The sequence below is a fragment of the Gavialis gangeticus genome, unplaced genomic scaffold (assembly GCF_001723915.1).
Source record: "Gavialis gangeticus isolate Ggan-Ray unplaced genomic scaffold, GavGan_comp1, whole genome shotgun sequence".
NCBI classification, from domain to species: Eukaryota; Metazoa; Chordata; order Crocodylia; family Gavialidae; genus Gavialis; species Gavialis gangeticus.
In genome coordinates this window covers 36408088-36426587 of record NW_017728993.1, presented here as the reverse complement: position 1 = coordinate 36426587, position 18500 = coordinate 36408088, and the positions used below count along the sequence as shown (strand labels likewise).

General features: G+C 45.1%; 2 protein-coding genes across 3 annotated transcripts in view; both read right to left on the bottom strand.

The window, feature by feature from the left end:
* The window catches only part of LOC109305332 (epithelial chloride channel protein-like), a 40596-nt gene extending 36613 nt beyond the window's left edge, over positions 1-3983 (bottom strand). Inside the window, 3 exon segments of the mRNA XM_019528336.1 lie at positions 756-901; positions 2964-3199; positions 3830-3983. Coding sequence (XP_019383881.1) covers positions 756-901; positions 2964-3199; positions 3830-3983 — 536 coding nt within the window.
* Positions 3984-12529: 8546 nt separating this feature from the next.
* CLCA2 (chloride channel accessory 2) overlaps positions 12530-18500 on the bottom strand; it is a 40624-nt gene continuing 34653 nt past the window's right edge. The window contains exons 11-13 of one of the 2 annotated variants that reach the window (XM_019501559.1): positions 17074-17241; positions 15102-15341; positions 12530-13231 (exon numbers count right to left, since the gene is read on the bottom strand). In XM_019501559.1, coding sequence (XP_019357104.1) covers positions 12819-13231; positions 15102-15341; positions 17074-17241 — 821 coding nt within the window. In that variant the 3' untranslated portion in view covers positions 12530-12818. Of the gene's footprint in view, positions 13232-15101; positions 15342-17053; positions 17242-18500 lie in introns of those variants that run through there. The other variant, XM_019501560.1, reaches the window with a different exon arrangement.

The following is an 18500-nucleotide window of genomic DNA, read 5'->3' as shown; positions in this document are numbered from 1 at the left end:
AGCCACAAGTAACCAACAAATAACTATTATTTGTTACTTATTCTTGTAATTATGGTAGGACCAAGGATCCCGGCCATCCTGTTGTGCTAGAGTCCTCATGCAAAACATAGAATGGCTGTGCTGCAAAAAGTTTACAATTCAGTGCTTGAAAAGTGAGTAATTCTGCATCCCATTTCACATCACTGAGATATCTAGCCTTTATTATTTTAGTTTTGTATTGGCAGACTTGCACATTTGAAACAAAACACATCTACAGAATTCATAGAAATCATCATAAGCTTTGCGGTAGCAAATACACTGGAACTATGTTCTTCTTAAGAATTTAAAGAAAATGAGCAGGAACTTAAAAGAAGTTCTTGGATAAGGAGAGGAAACTTCCAGGATTTTTTCCCAAAGGGGCTTGAGAAAATATTAAGGTATGCTTCACGTCAACTGCTATTTGATAAACCCTAGGATATCATGTAAAATAGGGGATTCAAATCTGCATTTGCATGTAAAATAAAAGATCATGCTATCTTGAAGTTCTGCATGATAAAATGATAATGAATGCAATTCTACAAGACTAAACTGTGGGCAATGATAATTGTTAATTATGTATTGACTAAAGTTCCTTCTCCCCACCTAAATAACAGCTCACCAAGCCTATTCACTTTGGGGCTCAAAATATTGATGGGACCAAGAAAACAAGGATATGGCGGATGTAATCAAATGTTTACAACGATATCAGCTAAAGACAGAATGTGAAGGAATACTACCTTGTTGCTTCAACCCTTGCTTCTCCAGAGTCTTTAGATACGTAGAACGGTGTCTCATTATCAAATTCATCAAACACCCCCCACCGAAGATGAGCCCATTCATGTACAAAAACTCTGGCTGTGAAAAAGAAGAACACATGAGCATTCTAAACCCAACACTTTCAAATTTACTTCAGATCAAGTCATGTTAACATACTTTGGTTTAATTTCTTTAATAAGTTCTGCTAATGCAAGCCTGTGTGCCCCTTTCAGAGTCAGGACTTGAAACCCAAATAGATTACCAAGCTTAGATTAACTCCCCGGGATTTTTACAGCCTTTGGTAAAGATTTAATGCCTGCATCTGCATGAAGTGGGCATGTCTACATGTGCTGATATACAGCGCATTAGTCATTTTTAAGGTTCATTAAGGGCAGGGGTCTATACATGCATGACCTTAATGCACTTTAAAATAGTAATTTTAAGTAAATCACACCAAAATTTGATACCTGCATAGAGCAGGTATCAGATTTAGATGTGATTAGTTAAGGTGCCTTAACCTATATGTAGACACCTTAAGGTACCTTGATACTATGTTGACGGACCAGGCCGGAGCTGAGCCCGCAGGGCCACACACTGCTGCCAGCCACTACCAAGAAGACATGGTGAGTGAAGTTTTGCAAGGTGCAGATGCTGAAGCTGGAGTGGCAGTTCTGGGAGCAGTGGTACCTGTCAGTGTGGTAACTGACTTGGGACTAAGTTGCCAGATGGGGCAGGAGGCATGAGGGCTTCTGTCAAGCACAAAGTAAACCCCCCTGCATGACTCTCTGCAGAGTAAGTGGGTAGCACAGCATGGGCATGGCCTTTGCTATTGGCTCCCCCATGCCTCTCTCTTGGGGCAGGTTTGTGGCTGGGCAATGCAGCCCTGCAGGGGCAGGATGTCTTGCTGCCCACCTGGGCTTCAGGCACCCTTACAAGCCTGGGCTGGGGCTCCTGCCCAGGACAGCAGGCAGGCTGGGTCTATCTCCTCCCAGTGCCCAGCTCCCCTCACCTCTGTCCTGGGTAACCGTCTGGTCTTCCTGTTCTAGGGTGATCACAGTGAGCACATCTACATGAGATGTTTACTGTGGAGCTGCCTAATCACCTCTGCAGCAAAGTTGCAATGTCTTCACGAATGGCCCTATTAAGCCACAGTAAACAAACTCCTCTGCAGGTTAGTATTTATAAATACAAGTACTATCCTGAGGCGGAGTTCTTTACTCCAAGGCAGTACATGTGTAGATGCTGATGGGTCTGGCTGCGGCATGAGGGTGCTTCACTACAGAGCTGCCTGCTGCCTAGCCCTTCACTGGAACACCCTTGTGCCCCAGCCAGCAACTCTGCAGCACATTAAGCTGGATTGGAGCAGCCCTGGGCTGGCTGGCTGACCCCCCAGGTCCCCTGCCAGCTGGGGATGCTCCAACCTGGCTTAATGTGCTGCAGTCCTGAGTGCACGTGAAGGCACAGCACCCAGGAGCAATAAACTCTGGCACAATATGCATCAGAGTTTATTGCTTTGGATTAATTTCATGTGTAGATGCCCCAGTGTATTGCAAGAAGACTGCAGCCCAAGGTCCTAGTTAACACTTCTGCCCCCCAAGAGAGTTGATGGCTAGAAACATATAAGTGGGGTGCTCTTTTAAAGAACTGAGAATCCAGACCTACTATGCCTGCAGGTAGCATGGATGGGGAAGAGGAAGGATAGGAAAAATAACACAGAAATGTAGAACTATAAAAAATAATACAGAAATATAGAATTTAGGAGGTTGTAAAGGGGATAAAAGTAGTTTACTTGGAAACTGTAACGAAGTACAGAAATAGCACTGCAACTTCACACACTTTTCTTGCTCTTTTTTACTGAGGCTGTAGAGGCTAATGATGACTAATGATAGAATTGTACAGCAGTAATTGCTGATTCATTACCAATCATGTTTCAGAAATTTTCCTGGGTTAATACATTTTGGAAAGAAGTAGTAGAAAATAAGTTTCTACTGGATTGAGGAATAATATTCAAATTAAGTCTCAGAAGATCAGTGCTCTCATTAGCAACAACAGATGAGAAGAAAAATTCAAGAAAAGAACGTACATAGCAATCAGGGAATTGAAAATCAAACAAAAATCTCCCTCCAGTATCAATGGGAGCAGGATCTGCCCCTTTTCATATTATGATTACTTCAGAGGTAGAAAAATACCCAAGGAATCCTAGTATCTCTGAACGACATGCAGATGAACACCAGCGTTCTTACCTGTATATTTCCAATGATCTTGTCATCTTCTGGTAACTGGAGGTTAATTGCAATAACAATGTCCTCATAGCCACCATTTTTCAGCTGTACCATAGACCCTCTCACCACGAGCAGTAGTTGAAATGACACTAAAAGAATCATACTCTTAAACACCATCACTGTTTGTCTCTCTCTCCACGTTTATTGGTTAGAAAAATTATGGAACTGTGGGACTATTTATACCATCATTTTGGCCACAAAAAACCAACACGTTTTAAGACCAGAATGTGACCTGGTACGTAGGATAAGGGATTGTTCTTGAACGTGTTTGTGAATTTCCTGAGGCGTTTTCCTGGAATTGTGATAATGTTAGAATATTCCACTGACCCTCCGGCGCACATGCTGAGTCTTGCCTGTGGAGCTGTGTTATTTCCCAGTGTGGTTCCCGACAAGTCAAGGAAGAGGTGCCGTAGCAGCATTAGTGCTCTCAGAGCCACGGCTATTATTGCTGCCACCTAGTCTGGCACATGGGGTTACACATGCAGGGCCATGCTGGATCACATCTGTAAACTAAGCTCATGGCCTTAAGAAATGTATATAAAATAAATTTAATGAACTAATGTTGGAAATGAATGCATGAGGACAGAGAGGGGGTGGGTTAGGGCTCTGTGTTTTGCTGTGGCATACAGCTAGCTGTATTCTCACTAGCAGGTTTATGCAGAGGTGTAGCGTGCTGATTGAGTGCTGGGGTGGAGAGGGGAGGAGAGGTGCCATAGGGGTATGCCAGCTATTGTAGACTGAGGTGAGGGAATGTGGATGAGGAGAAGACTTACCTTCCCAAGCTACTTCTGCAGTTGCTGTAGCAGCAGAAGCTCCACTCAGGCCACGGGAGCCCCATAGTCCCTCATTCACTCCCCACCACTCTGTACATATTGGGTGCTGTGCTGTGCCTACTCTGACTAAGGCTCCCCTGGGTGGAGAGATCATGATCCCGCTTGCTCCACGCACTCCCACTCCCTAGACAGTGCTTGGTGTGGTGTTGCCCTGTCTAGCTCCTGTGGCTGGGCAAGGATAGCTTTGCACATAGCTATCCCTGCCATGGCAAAGACTCCCAGGGTGGGATTCTGGTGCCGTCTCCTAGCCAGTGCTCCTCTTAACCCCCTAGTTAGCTTCTGATCTCCATAGGATTTGCTTACAGGTTTCATTGGGCCTTTACTTATAACAGGTTTACTTGGATTTTTGTGCTGCCCTGTTGTGGTCATTGAAATGGTGGTGTTGTGTATACCCCCAGGCTAGGTACAGACATACAAAAAGCCTGAAGTGGAATTAAGTTACACGGCTTTCTCTATGTGGCGTAGTTTAGGTCAGTACTGAACAGAACACACGTTCACCCATTGGTGCTGGGGTGGCGGGGGGTGGGGGCAAACCTTAGATCAGGTTCTGCCATTTTAAACCAGTCTGTGTGCTGAACTTCTGTTCTGTTATGGGTCTAGTCTAGTTTCCAATCACTTATACTAGTAGAAATGTAATTACTGCACTTGGCCCCAAGTACGATAGAAATTGAAAAACACAAAACCCATTCTAGGCCAACACCCTGTCCAGTGATTGTGACACTTCTTCTTGAGAGGTGTTTATACAGTATGATACAGGATGCAGGTGTCTCTGGACACTGTTTTATATTTGATTCATCATTGTCACCCATACTAACCTTCCTAGTCTAGTTGCCTATAAATTCCTTTAGATTAGTTGTTGCCTGAAGCTGCTGAGGAAAAGGAAAATAGAATACTTAAGAGAAATGCAGAAAATCAGCCAAAGTCAAGCAAATAAGAAAGGGGGCTGGAAACCCTGCTCAGTCCTGAGAAGGAGAAAACTTCTGAATAAGTTCAGAAAAGCACATAATGATGAATGTTCAGACAGCTGATCAGTTTAAAAGCAAAACAGTTTCTGATGATAACTAAATGAAGTAGAGTTTATGTTAAACAGTGGGATTTGAATGCTAGGAGGGCAGTCCCACCTGAGTGCTGGAGCTAGGTGTGGGTTTTCCTTCTTTTTAGCCCCGTACAATTGTCTTGTTTCCAGTGATACTTCTCCCACCATGTCTATCATATGACTGCTAAATGAGCAATCTTCTCTGCACTAACCAGTTTAGTGCAGCACTGGCCATAGGGCAATAAACTCTACCTAGAGAATGTATTAGTGCACCCAGGATAGAATTAATCCAAATATACTACCTCCAGAAGGTAAGGCATACAGAGAGAGCACGCTGTACCTCAGTATAACACACCCATAATACATACAGGGCCAGTATAGATGTCTGTAGTGTGGGAATGAGCTACTGGTGTTTTTCCTTCCCCTGGGATGCTGCCCATCACTGCCCTGTGGGAATGGTCTGATACGGAAGGCCAATACACTCATTCGTATAAGTCAGTGATGTCAAATACTAAAGAAATCCCCAAACATCTGACCATTAACAAACAGAGGTTGTCCAGGAGAGAGAATATCACTGCTTCTGATGGATGTGCCCATGTACCTGTTTATGGCCCACTGCAGAGCTTATGCCTGCCTCTTCCCACAATTTTATTTCACTATCCACTGTGAAGAAAAAATAGAGCCCTGCATTCAGTAATACTATTAACTGAGTAACACCCAAGGCTTGGGAGTTCTGTTCCTCCTAAAGCCAGATCAAACAAATTGTTATCTGAACTTAAAAATGGCATTCAGCCCAATGTAAAATGTAATCTTTTTGCAACACAACACAGACAGCTAGCTGTATAAAACCTGATGAGTTCCATTTTCTATTGCACTTTAAAATAAAAGTATGACTTTTCCTAGGATTTAGATGTGAACTTTGTATAATTGGCTTATATTGGTTTCCCTGTGTGTCAGAGTTAGCTATATCTTTATCAGTAATCTAAACATACTTTTCAAATGCTTTTAGAATTTGTCTACATATTCATTAATGTGCCATAATTACAGTGCACTAAGTTTAGTACCTGTAATCACAGGTACTATCTTAATGCGCTGTTATCAGCGCTACCATGCATTAGCACTGGTACACACTTTTTAAGCGATGCTGTTGCACAGAAGACTAATTCTACTGTGCATTAGCACATTAGCATGGTTTTTTCATGCTGCACCAGTGTGCAGTAGAATTAGTCTACTGTGCCATTAGCATCTTGTATAGATGTGCCCACAAAGTCTGGTTATGTAAATGGGACCAAATAACTTAAAGTAATTGCTGTTGTCCTGATCACACAAGGACATGGCACTCTCTTAGGAAAGAAATCCAGGAAAAAGAATTTACTAAGGTTATATAACTTTCTTCTGTTGCTTCCATTTCCAGCTTTTCATTTCCATATTATTTTTCCCACTTCGTCTCCTTCCCCATCCATACTACTTGCAGGCACAGTAAGAGTTAGAAATTTTTTTCAAGCATTCTTGCACTCAGGTCTGGATTCTCAGGTTTTTAAAAGATAACCTGCCTGGTTCTCTTGACCCCTTTGCCATAGGCAGAGGGAAAACAAATAATTGCGGGGTCTGAGTGCATGCATGCATGTGTGCCCCCCCAACAAGTCTGTGGGGGAAAGGGTGGAGGGAAGGGAAAGGGCTGTGGAGGTGGGGGATGGAGGCAGGCAGATTGAGGCCCCAGTGGGGAGGGAGGGAGCGAGGCACAGGCAAGAGCAGGGGCTGGGGTCAGTGGGGCCCCAGCCAGGCTGAGTAGTGGGACAAGTTGAGGCCCAGGGTGCATGTGCCCCCGATCTGTGCATGCGACAAAGGCGGCTGCCGCTGTGCGCTGTGCTTTGAGACCCACTACCCCAAGAGCTGCACAATGCCATGTGCATCCCAACGCCAAGTAGGCAGGGATTGCAGTGCAGCTGCCGGAGGGAGCATAAATGTTCCTACTTTAAAGCTACTTTAAAAATGTTTTAGTTAGCACAGTATTGTTACTGGTTAAATGGAGCATAACTTAGATAAAAACAGTACCGAGAAATACTCAGAACTAAGGGCCTTGGCACAAATTACCTTAAACACCGCAAAGGCATTTAATATGAGAGTAGTCAATTAGTTAAGGGGTATTAAATGGCCGTAAGTCCCTCTAAATGTTTTAAAGATAACCCACTCAAAAAGGTGTTTACCTTGGAAATGTTTTACCCATGCCATTCCAGGGTATTGTCTGAATGGGCATGGGAGGTAAAATGCTTTATTTTCATTCCTTCCAGGGTACATAGCTCCCAGCTGCTCACTCCTTCCTACCCTCCAAAACTCTAATGGTTTCCTCTCTTTTTCCTACTGAGAGGAAGAGGGAGGTGAGGGAGGGAATGGGGCTAGAGCTGGGGCTGGGGCCAGGGCAGGCGCTGCATAGCTGGGGTGGGGCGTGAGATGGAACTACTGGTGGCATGTCTGGGGGGTGCCTGGCATGGGGAGGGGGTGGCGGCTTCTGCCACAGCACGCATTCCAGGAGGCATGGGGGGCGTGTGCCCCTGGATCTGTGTGGGGCGAGAGTGGGCTGCCACTGCGGGCTGGACCAAGCCAGGCTCTTCCTGGAGAGGGGTTGGGCTGCGTTGTGCTCAGGGTGGGTGGCGGTGGCACTGGGAGGGGGGCTACAGTGAATTTTGGGGTGGCTGCAGCCCCCCCATAGCCCCTTTCCCAGGACTGCTGCTGCTCGCCCCAAGTGCTGCATGGCTCAGCCCCCCGCTTCCCATGAGGAAGAGCCCAGCACAGCCCCAGCCCCAGCCCCAGCCCACAGTAGTAGTCCACCCTTTCCCCGTGCAGATCTGGGGGCACATGCTCCCCATGCTTCCTGGGGTGTGCATAGCAGCAGGAGCCACAGCCCCAGACAAGCCATTCATGGCTTAGTCCCATGCCCCTCTCCAGATGTGCAGCACCTGCCCCTCCCCCAGCTCCACCTCCACTCCTTCCTTCACTGCTGCATGTGCACCCCTACATACCCCTGTTATAAATGCCAAAGGCCAGGGCCAAGCTGCCTTGTGGCCCTACCACTGGGCCACATTTGGGGGTTTAAATGGTGGAGAATGCAGGCAGGGGCAAATATGGGGTGCCTTAAAACCCTAGTTCCCACTGCCTTGTGCGTTACCCTTCATTAAATAAAAGGCAAAGGAAAGCATACTCCAACAAAAAAAACCCTTGGCAAAAACCAAGGGAAAAATGTGTGGCAAAATACATCTTGGTGCCACATTAAAAGAAAAGCAAAATAAATAAATAAATACAATTTTGCTTTAGAGCAAAAAATATATATAGCAACCTTAAAAAAAAGTTGTAACTTAATTTCAAAAAGTATCTAAAATGGTTAAGTAAAATACCTTCTATTGCTGGTCCCATAAAAATCAGTAGCAAAAAAAAATTAACCCCTGTGCTAAAAACTGTAAATGTTTGAACAAAAGTAAAGCTTAAAAAGCCTAATAAGCAAGCAGCTTTGCAAAAACTGTTAACGTGTTAGTGCAAAACAAAACGTGTAAGCAGTGTGGTATGTTTGCTCTGTGTATGTCTTGCACAGCAAAAAAACCCTGCTAAAAGTGTACCTGCAATCTCATCGGTAAAGGAGGTAAAAAATGTTTTTTTTACCTCCCTCACTCACCAAACATTGTGTAAATCTTTTTTTTAAGTGTTAACAGTTTATTAAAACAAACAAAAAATGGTTCTAAAAACTCAGTGTCAGCTATTAAGGCTCTTAGTGTAATTAATAAAGTTAATCAAAACAAGTTAACAAAGGCATTTCTTAAAACACAGGCAAAAAAAAAAAATTAAATGTGGCAAAATACAGGCATATATTTTAAATAAAAAAACCAAACTTTCCTCCCGCCCACAAAGACAATATAAATATTTACTAAAGGCTAAAATAAACTATCTACTATAAGTTATAATAAATGGTTTAAATTAAAAAATAATAGTATAAATATTTAATATGTATAGTTTCCTGATTTTGGTCTCTTTTAAAACATCAAAGAAAATATGTTAAACAAATACACTTTTTGCCTATTGCTTTTAATCTTTTATATTTTCATAAGGTTTGCATTGCCTTAAGAAACTCCATTTTCTATTGCTCTGTAGCTTAACATAAGTGCTCATACTTTTACTCTTTGTATGCTGTATGTGAAAAAAAATGGGTAAAATTATGGCTGTGAAAAAGAAAAACATCAGCTGGTGACTGGCTAAAAAATACAAACAAATAAAAAAACCAAACAATAAAATCCGCCCCAAAACAGCAAAAGAAAAATGGCAATCAATCTTCAAAAAGCCCACAGTAATAACCCAGCAAAAGCCAAAAAAACCTGGGTAAATTAAAAAGGCTATAAAAAATGGGGCAAAATATATCAATTTTGGGTCTTATTCTGCATGTCATCCTAAAGCATCAGTTTGCCTAATGGGAAGAATCGGCAAAAGCCCGATCAACTTGGCTGGCTACTAAGTTGATCCAAGCACTGATAAAACTGGCAACGTATATCAGCACAAAACAAAAATTGGAGTATAAATATGGTGTGTGTATGTGTTTGTATTAAGCACTTAATCAAGAAATGCAGCATCTTGCCTTATCCTCCCTTATAATCAGGGATCCAGGTTTTCCATTTCACATGGAAAAACAGAGAAAACCACGGATTTCCCATTTTTATCAGAGAAAATGCAGATTTTCCCTTTTAGAAGAGAAACCCACGGATTTCTCCCTTTGCAAAGAGTTTTGCAGGCTAGCAGAGTTCTAGCCTACAAGAGCTGTTTGCAAAAGGGGCAGAGAAACCCTCAACCCTGGCCGGAGGTGAAGGGAGAGGGGGAAGGGTGGGGCCCAACACTCGTACTTACCGGAGGCTGCTTCAGGCTCACTCTTCTTGCTGTAGGTAAGTGGGGCTTGATGGTTGCAGGGAAGGGCTGTGGGGGAAAGCTGGCTAGGGGCTGAGGGAATGGGGAGGTTTGCAGCCGGCTGGGCACTTTGGCCGGGATGGGGTTTGTAGCCTACCTGCTCCTGCCCCGAGTGCTTGGCTGGCTGCAAATCTCTGCCACTCCTGGCCAGCTGCAAACTGGAGTGCCTGGCAGGCTGCAAACCTCCCCTCTCCCTCATCCCCCAGACAGCCTGGGCACTCCAGCTGGGAGCGGGGGAGGTTTCCAGCCTCCCTGCTTCCTGAGCCCCCAGCCAGCTTGGGCACTCTCCAGCCAGGCACTCTGGCCAGGAGAGGGTTTGCATCCTTCCCACTCCCAGCCAGAGTGCTTGGCCGCCTGCAAACCCCATTGCTCCCAGCCAGCAGCAAACCCCCACTCCTGGCCAGACTGCCCAGCTGGGGAGTGTCCCAGCTGGCTGGGGGCTGAGGGAGTGGAAAGGTTTGCAGCCAGCCCACCACTCTGGCCAGGAGGAGTGGGGAGCAGTTTGCAGCCTCCCCCACTCCCTCAGCCCCTAGCCAGCTTGGGCACTCTCTGGCCAGGAGGAGAGGTTTGCAGCCAGCCAGGATCTCTGGCTGGGAGTGGAGAGACTGCAAACCCTCCCTCCCCGGGCTGCAGTGCATGGCCAGCTTCAAAGCCTGGGTCACAAATGCTGCACTCCCTGCGCTACTGCCCCACCTCCCCCCCAGGCCCTCCAGAGCGCAGCATGTGTGACTGGTGCAACAGGGCACAGTGGGGCCATGCATGAAAGCTGCCTGCCTCTGCAAGCTCTGTGCTGCCCTGGCCATACTTCCTCTGAGTGCATGAGGGCACACCTGCCCTGACCCCACCCCTCACACAGATCTGGGGGGCACAGGTCCCCCCTGTGGTGGGCCAGTAGGGGGTGCTACTGCGCTGACCCACATACCTCACTGTGCCTGACCACCTTCCAGGCTCTGAGTGCCTCCCTGGGGGCGCCTCATGTCTGGCTGACCTCCTTCCTGGAGCACACCCATTAGCCTGGGAGTATAGCTGCCACCACCCAGGGACTGGCCTGATCCTGGCACTGTGCCCCCTTGAAACCACAGACCTAATAGCCCTCAAGGGTACTTGACTCACTTCAAGAACTTGGGGTGCTTCCCTCAATCTGAAGCACAAATAGTGGTCTCCCTTAGTCAGCCAAACCACGGGGACCCCAAGGCATGCCAGGGGTGGGCAAAATACAGCCCACGAGGCCATTCTATCAGGCCTGTGGGGCCCCTAAAAAATTTAGAAAATTAATATTTCTCTTTCTTTGGCTCCTGTTGAAAATGACAGGAACCAGGAGCAGTAGGACCCAGGGGAAGCCCAGCGGGCTCCCACAACAGCAGGGCCCATCCAGCTCCAGCCGGAAGCCCCAGCAGGGGCTTCTGGCCTGGGACCACATGGCTGTTCTGGTGCAGGAAGCTCAGGTAAGGGGCAGTGTGGGGGGGGCGGGGAGAAGGACAGGGAAGGAGCCTGGGGAAAAGCAGCCCCTCCCCTGCCCCATGGCTGGTGCTCCATGCTTCAGTCACTCACAACTCATGCGAGGCTGTCCTGAGCAGGCACAGGCGGACTCAGGAGGGGTGCTGGCCATGGGGCGGGCAAGGGGCCACTCTTCCCACACTCGGTACCAGCTTGTAACCCAGCCCCGCTGCCAGCCTGGGCCCCGCGATGACTCTGGGCTCGCCGGTCAGGGCTGTACTTGGCGGCAGCAGCTGTGGCCCCCCCACTTGCCACGCCAGGCAGTGTTTGCTGCTGCTGCCCGCCCACAGCTCATGCGCTGGGCAGCAGAGGTGGCAGTGACAAACACTGCCCCATAGCCCTGGCAGCTGGGGGGCAGGGGCAGAGACTGTGGGTGGGGGGCAAGGGGCACAAACAGGGATGGTGGGCTGTGGGGGGCTGCTTCCACCTCCCCCTGCCACTTCGGGCCATGGCCAGGGCCTGGGCTGTTCCCCACCTGCCCCCATGGCTTCGGGCCAGCGCCCACAACCACAGCAGCAGTGGCGACAGTGGCTATGGTGGGGTGCAGCCACTGGTAAACCCCCTGTCCCCATCTCACTCCCCTCTCTCCCCTTTTTCCTGCCACCTCCCCTCCCTGCTGGCTGTTGGAGGGGGATGCGCCAGACCCTGGCTCCAAGAAGCAGACTTGGGGGGGCAAGGCAGCCTCACTCTGCCTCCAAGAAGCAGGGGAAGGGGGTGGGGCCAGGGGAACTGGCCTCGCCCCCCTCCCCTCTGGCCCCGCAGTCTGCATTGTCATGGAGGTGCTCCACTGCCTGTCTCTGTCTGTGTAGAACAATCTGACTGGTTGCTGAGACAGCCAATCAGAGTGCAAATAAAGCATTATGGACAGACAGACAGACTAAGGCTTTTATAATATTAGAATTTTTGGCAGCACATAGTTAGCACCTGTTATTAAAACTACTGAACTATTTCTTTAGAAATAATCAAACCTTTATCTTTGTGTGTGCCTGCTTCAGATACTCAGCTGAGCCATTTGAAGTGTCATCATGATGGCCAAAATGGCTGAATGACAGAGTTATTGAAAAAACAGGGTGTAGAGAAAATATTATTGTATGTCAGTTTTTGCACGTGAAATTAAGATCTTGCTCACTTTAGTTACAGCTTTTTATCACATTGTAAACACAGAATAGGTAAACATAGCATAAAGTTTTATTAGCTTGTGTTATGGATGTACATATGCATTATTTGCTGTACACATATGTACATCCAATGAAGTTTGTATATGATCCAGCCGTTCAAGGGTATGTTACATGCAGTCTGATACTGCTTCTAAATTGCTGTAATTTTATACAGAACTGCATAGATGGCTTTCCATTTATTTTTACGTAGCCATTTTCAGTGGTAGCACATTTATTTTTGCATATCACTTTCAAGCAAACATGCTAAAAAATAACTAGAAGAAACTTTCATTTTAAGTCACAGTAACTTTGTTGCAGGTTCTCTAATAGACATTTTCTTTTTCTTCTTTAAAACACACAAGGTCACACTTGTAATAAGACAAACTGTTGCTAATAGGCCAAATAATATCAAGATTATAGTTGAGACACTATACTTATTATTAGCAGTTAGAAAGTCCATTGGGGGAACAAACATTACTGCTTGTGCTATATTAGATACAGCAGAGTGCAGAGAGGCTTTGTCAATGGCGCGCACAGCCAAATAAATTATTGTGGTGTTTCTTGTTGCAAAAGCTGCTGGTTTAAATGAAAATATTTCCTTGTAACCCGCATACTGAGGAGTCAAACTGGAGGTATTCACAACAGTAGCCTCATCAAAGTTGTCTCTTAATTCCAGAGGACTTTCACTTGTTCGTATTTCATAAGTTGCAGCTGAAAATGGAAATATGTTAAAACAGATTTTGCAGCATACAGGCAGCACCTCCCATCAAAGATATTGATCTGTTTCCTTACAAGTAATCAAGTCATTACCTTCATGGCTGCCTTTTTCAGCTAGACACTTCAGTCATTTGAAGTGTAAAGATAGCATGTAGGACAGACTCTTAATAACATATTTACTCACATACCACATGCACATTTCCCCATAAATCAGCCCTCCAAAATTAGGGTGCATAACTTAAGTGGGGCATTTCTGTGAACATTAGAATTTCTGTACCAAAATTCCAAGGAGGAATAAAATGGTGGCTTTCAACCTGTGGTCTGCGGGCCCCTGGGGGTCTGTATACTATGTCTCGGAGGCTGTGAAAGATGACTATGATCAATGAAAAGTATGTGAATACCCATACTTACAATTAAAAGGGCTCCACATCTCCATTCAAAATTTCCAAAGGGGACCACACCTTCATTTGAAAATTGTTAGGGGTCCACAAATGAAAAAAAAGGTTGAGAACCACTGAAACAGAAGCGTGGAGATGCTATAATGGATGCCATGTTTCTCTCCCTGGTGGCCCAAGTGGGAAAGGGTAGAGTTCACTGTTCAGGGTCAGAGCTATGGTGTTAAGCTGCTACCAAATCAACAGCAGCTGTAAGCAGGTTAAAACTGTAACTTCTGCTGATGCTGTACTTGATGCTGACTCTACAGCAGGGGTGGGCAAAATATGGCCCAGGGGCCGGTTCTGGCTCACTAGGCCATTCTATCCGGCCCATGGGGCCCCTAAAAAAATTAGAAAATTCATATTTATTTGCTCCTAGCTGCCTGTCAAAGATGACATGAGCAAGGGGCAGTAGGACCCAGAGGAAGCTAGTGGCATGACCCAGCAGCAAGGCCTGCCCAGCCCTGCCCCTCCCCCCCCCCAGCAGAAACCCCTGTCTACCAGAGCTTCTGGCCTAGGACCATGGGGCTGTTCCTTTTTTCCCTGCGCCGGAAAGGGAAACGCATCCCTCAACAGTTTGCCAAAACTCAGTAAGTGGCCCATCACCTGAAACAATTGCCTGCCCCTGCTCTACAGTCAGGTCTCTTGAAAAAACTTTTTTTTCTTCATTCTGCCTTCCCAAAAATGAGAAAATACAGTGGTTACTCGGATAAACTGAGAACCAGTAAACTTGATTCCACTGCTCAAGTCACAGATTAAAAACTTTGAAATTAATAGATCCTGGCATCTTATTATCAACTTAGCCAAAGCTTCCCAGGTCTATGACTTCCCTGAACTTGGCCTAGTCATTTTACTGCATAGACCTCTTCATTCTGAGCCAACAGCTTTCTCTTTTTATTTCCACACTTTTCACTTGCACTTAGAGAGCACCTGACTCCCTTCTGGATGGGCAAGAAGACTTTAGAACTAGAGAAGGTTAATCTTCCCATCAAAACTGCAAACACCGTTGCTGCAATTCTTTCAAAATGTGTCTGCAATCAAACCCAAACCGAGAGTTAAATTCACTGAAACTTATGGCAAAACCAGATTTCATCCCAGGTCATGTGTAATGAAATATGTTTCAGACTGTGTGATGAGGTCAATCTGCAAAACTCATTTATAATTAATAGAAAGGTAGTTCATTATGCTATTTTATTTAGTTCAAAGGACTAGAAATATTGAATCAGATTTTCAAAGACTGTCTTTACTTGCTGACGACACAAAACTTGGAAGCACATTGTCTATACAGGAAAATTAGTGCTGGTATTTACAAAGGCACTCTTTACATACATAAAATGGTAAATTTTGAGCCCAGGCCCAGGGAATAGCTAACCTGCTCTATTGCAATTTCATTTCACTGAAAAGAGCAGTAAATAAACCACAAAACCTACCTTGTCCCTGGTCAAGATCATCCCCTGGTGCTGTCCATGATAAAATGACCTTATCATCTTCTGTTTTGGCACTAAGATCAGTAATTTTACATGGTGGAAACACATCAGTATCAGGGCCCGCTGGTACTTCAGACACTGTAAAGTAACCTCCTGAGATGGTTCTACTGAAGCCTCCTACTTTGATTTGAATATCATCATTACTCGTAACTGAGGGTCTTGGTCCATTCATCTGGATCGTACCTAAAACCCATGCACAAACATACAAAAACAAACAAAAAAACCTGGATTTGGGTTGAACTTTATGTATTACAGAATTCTGCAGATAAAACAAACACAGTTCTGACCTCACTTATATTGCAATAAATCCAGAATTAAGCTTTTAAATTGAACCTTATGGAGTTACGAGACCAGAATTACTCACAGCATGGTGTCTATTTCTCTACATCTTTGAGAACGATGAATTAATATGAATGAAAATAATATCAAAGGGAAGAAAGTGGGACTTAAAAATACTGAACGGAGTTTTACCTTTGCTAAACCTTCTTTAAGATGAAGATTGATTATAATTACAGTGTGATTATTGCTAGACATAAGAGGCAGAACTTCCAAAACCTGATCTTTTCACAGACATAACTTAAACTCCTCTGGGAATGAATTATCTTCATTCCCACCTAGATTATATAATTGTGTGATTATATAATTGTTTAAACAACTATTTAAGCAATGTTGTTTGATTAAATAGTTGTTTAAAACCTACTTTTACAAATGTTTTAGTTAGCACAGTATTGTTACTTGTTAAACGGAGCATAACTTAGATAAAAACAGTACCTGAGAAACACTCAAAACTAAGGGCCTTGGCACAAGTTACCTTAAATACGACAAAGGCATTTAAAATGCGAGTAGTCAATTAATTAAGGGGTATTAAATGGCCATAAGTGCCTTCTAAATGTTTTAAAGATAATCCACTCAAAAAGAGGTTGATCTTGGAAACGTTTTACCCATGCCATTCCAGGGTATTGTCTGAACAGGCACGGGAGGTAAAATGCTTTATTTTCATTCCTCCCAGGGTGCACAGCTCCCAGCCACTCTACCCCTTCCTACCCTCCAAAACTCTGATGGCCCCCCCTCTTTCTCCCACTGAGAGCAACTGCTCTGGGCTTAGTTGCAGAGAGACCATGGAGCCAGGGAGGCCTGCTTCCTCCAGCTGCATAATCTGGCTTCAGGAAGCTCAATTTTAGCCTGAGTACAAAGCCTTGCGGAGGTTGATTCTCAGGGGCTCTGTGCTTTGGCTGAGTCCCTGCTGCTCTACTCTGAGCAGGGAACAGCGTCCCAAAGAAGCAGGCTCCCTGAGGCTCTGTGCTCAGGCTGAAACTGATGCAGCTGCTCCAAGAGCAGCTTAACCCCTGGGGGAACCTAGAGCTGGAGAAAGCATCTTTTCCAACTCCATGGTCTCACCATCTGGGCCAAGGCAGCTCCTCACTCTCAGTCATCGCAGCTGCTCCTAAAACCACTCTCCCCTCTAACCCAATCCTAATTCACTGAGACATTCAAAATGTTACTCCTTTAATTAGTTTTTAATTTTTTTGTCACTTCTTTCTCTTTATTTTGCCCCCCCCCCCAACAGTTTTTCAAGTTTTCTCTCCTCCCACCCTCTGCTCTGGCTGGGCTCCTGCTGGATGTTGAGGGATGACCCTATGCTGGTTTCTCTGTCTCCCACAACCTCCCCCTTCCTCTCTCAGCACAGGGGAGGAGCAGAGTCTGGGCCATGACGTTATGACATGAGAACATTCCACAGATGTCTGATGTTACACAAGTAACCTGTGCCAAGACATACACCTGCAAAGATCCCTTAACCAAACTACCATTGCTCTACTGCCCTCTACTTGAACTTGTGAGTGAACTTGATGTAACTGTTTCTTCACGTATAAACACTGGAATTTTACATGGCTCACCCCACGTTGCTCTGTCGTACCATTTTCTACGTAGCCTGGTATATACAAAGCGTGACTCCATGGCATTGCAGCATGCAGTTTGATGATCTTGCCAGCTTGAACCTGGACTTTCAGGTTGTATTTCCCATTTCCAGGGAAAGAGAACAAATACTTGGAATAGACCCCATCATTCTGGACAACATCTGACCCTAAACATTAAACATGACAGAATTAACAGGCCACTAAAACATTGCATTTATTTAGCTCTTCTTCTTTCTTATAAAGCAAGCATAAAACAGGAATGCCAGGCAAGTTTTCCTCTGCTTATCCCCTTGCTGCTTCACTGTCTTTAGTGACACATAACAATTAGGAAGTAGTTCATACTAGACAGTCAATAAAGTGGTTTGACATTGGGATATGTACTGAATGCATTGCATAGTGACTGAAACAGCTCCAATTTCATAGTATGAGAATCATTGGTGGAATTTCATGTCCTGAGGATACTACTTCCATGCATGGATGAACAAATAAATATATCATTAAATGCAAGTAATTTACAGTAAAAAAGAGCAACATAACCAAATCACAACATTCAGTTATAGGACAAGGCAAATGCTATCCTTCAAGCAGACTGGAAGGTGCATCTAAAGGGAACTCTTAGAGAATCCTTGTTAATAATCTTCCAAAAATGTACAGAAAATTTGGGTTAATTTTACTACCTTTGATGGAGATTCTTTTCTTTCTGAAAATAGCAAAACCGTTCCTTTTAGAAAGAAATTATTCCAGGATCTCACAAAGAACAAACTCTGAAATGTACCTCATAAAAGATATTTCAAAAATTTTAAGAAAGTTTCCATTTAACTGTTCCTTCTTCCCTTCTATGCTTCAAATAATACCAGTTAAACATTATAGTCTATCATCAGACTGCTTAGAATATTTTTCATGAAGTAAATCCAGATCGTAGAATCATAGTATCATAGGGCTGGAAGGGACCCCGAAGGAGCATCAGGTCCAGCCCCCTGCATGAGCAGGAAAGACATCTGGGGTAGGTGACCCCAGCCGGTGACCAGTTTTCTCTTGAAGACCTCTAGGGTAGGTGATTGCAGCACCTTTGGGAGGAGCTTGTTCCATAGTCTGGACACCCTAGTTGTGAAGAAGTTTTTCCTAATGTTCAACCTAATACTATCCTCCAGCAGTTTGTGGCCATTGTTTCTAGTTTTTCCCCAGGACGCCCTGGTGAAGTTGTTCACCAAGCCCCTGATGTATGCCTCTGATATAGTGGTGAGCTGCAATCAGGTCCCCTCTCAGCCTTCTTTTCTTTAGGCTGAAGAATCTGAGATCCATCAGCCTCTCCTCTTATGGCATGCCATGCAAGTCACTGATCATGCGGATGGCCCTATTCTGGACCCTCTTGAGCTTTAGCATGTCCTTGTTGAAGTGTGGCGCCCAGAACAGGATGCAATACTCC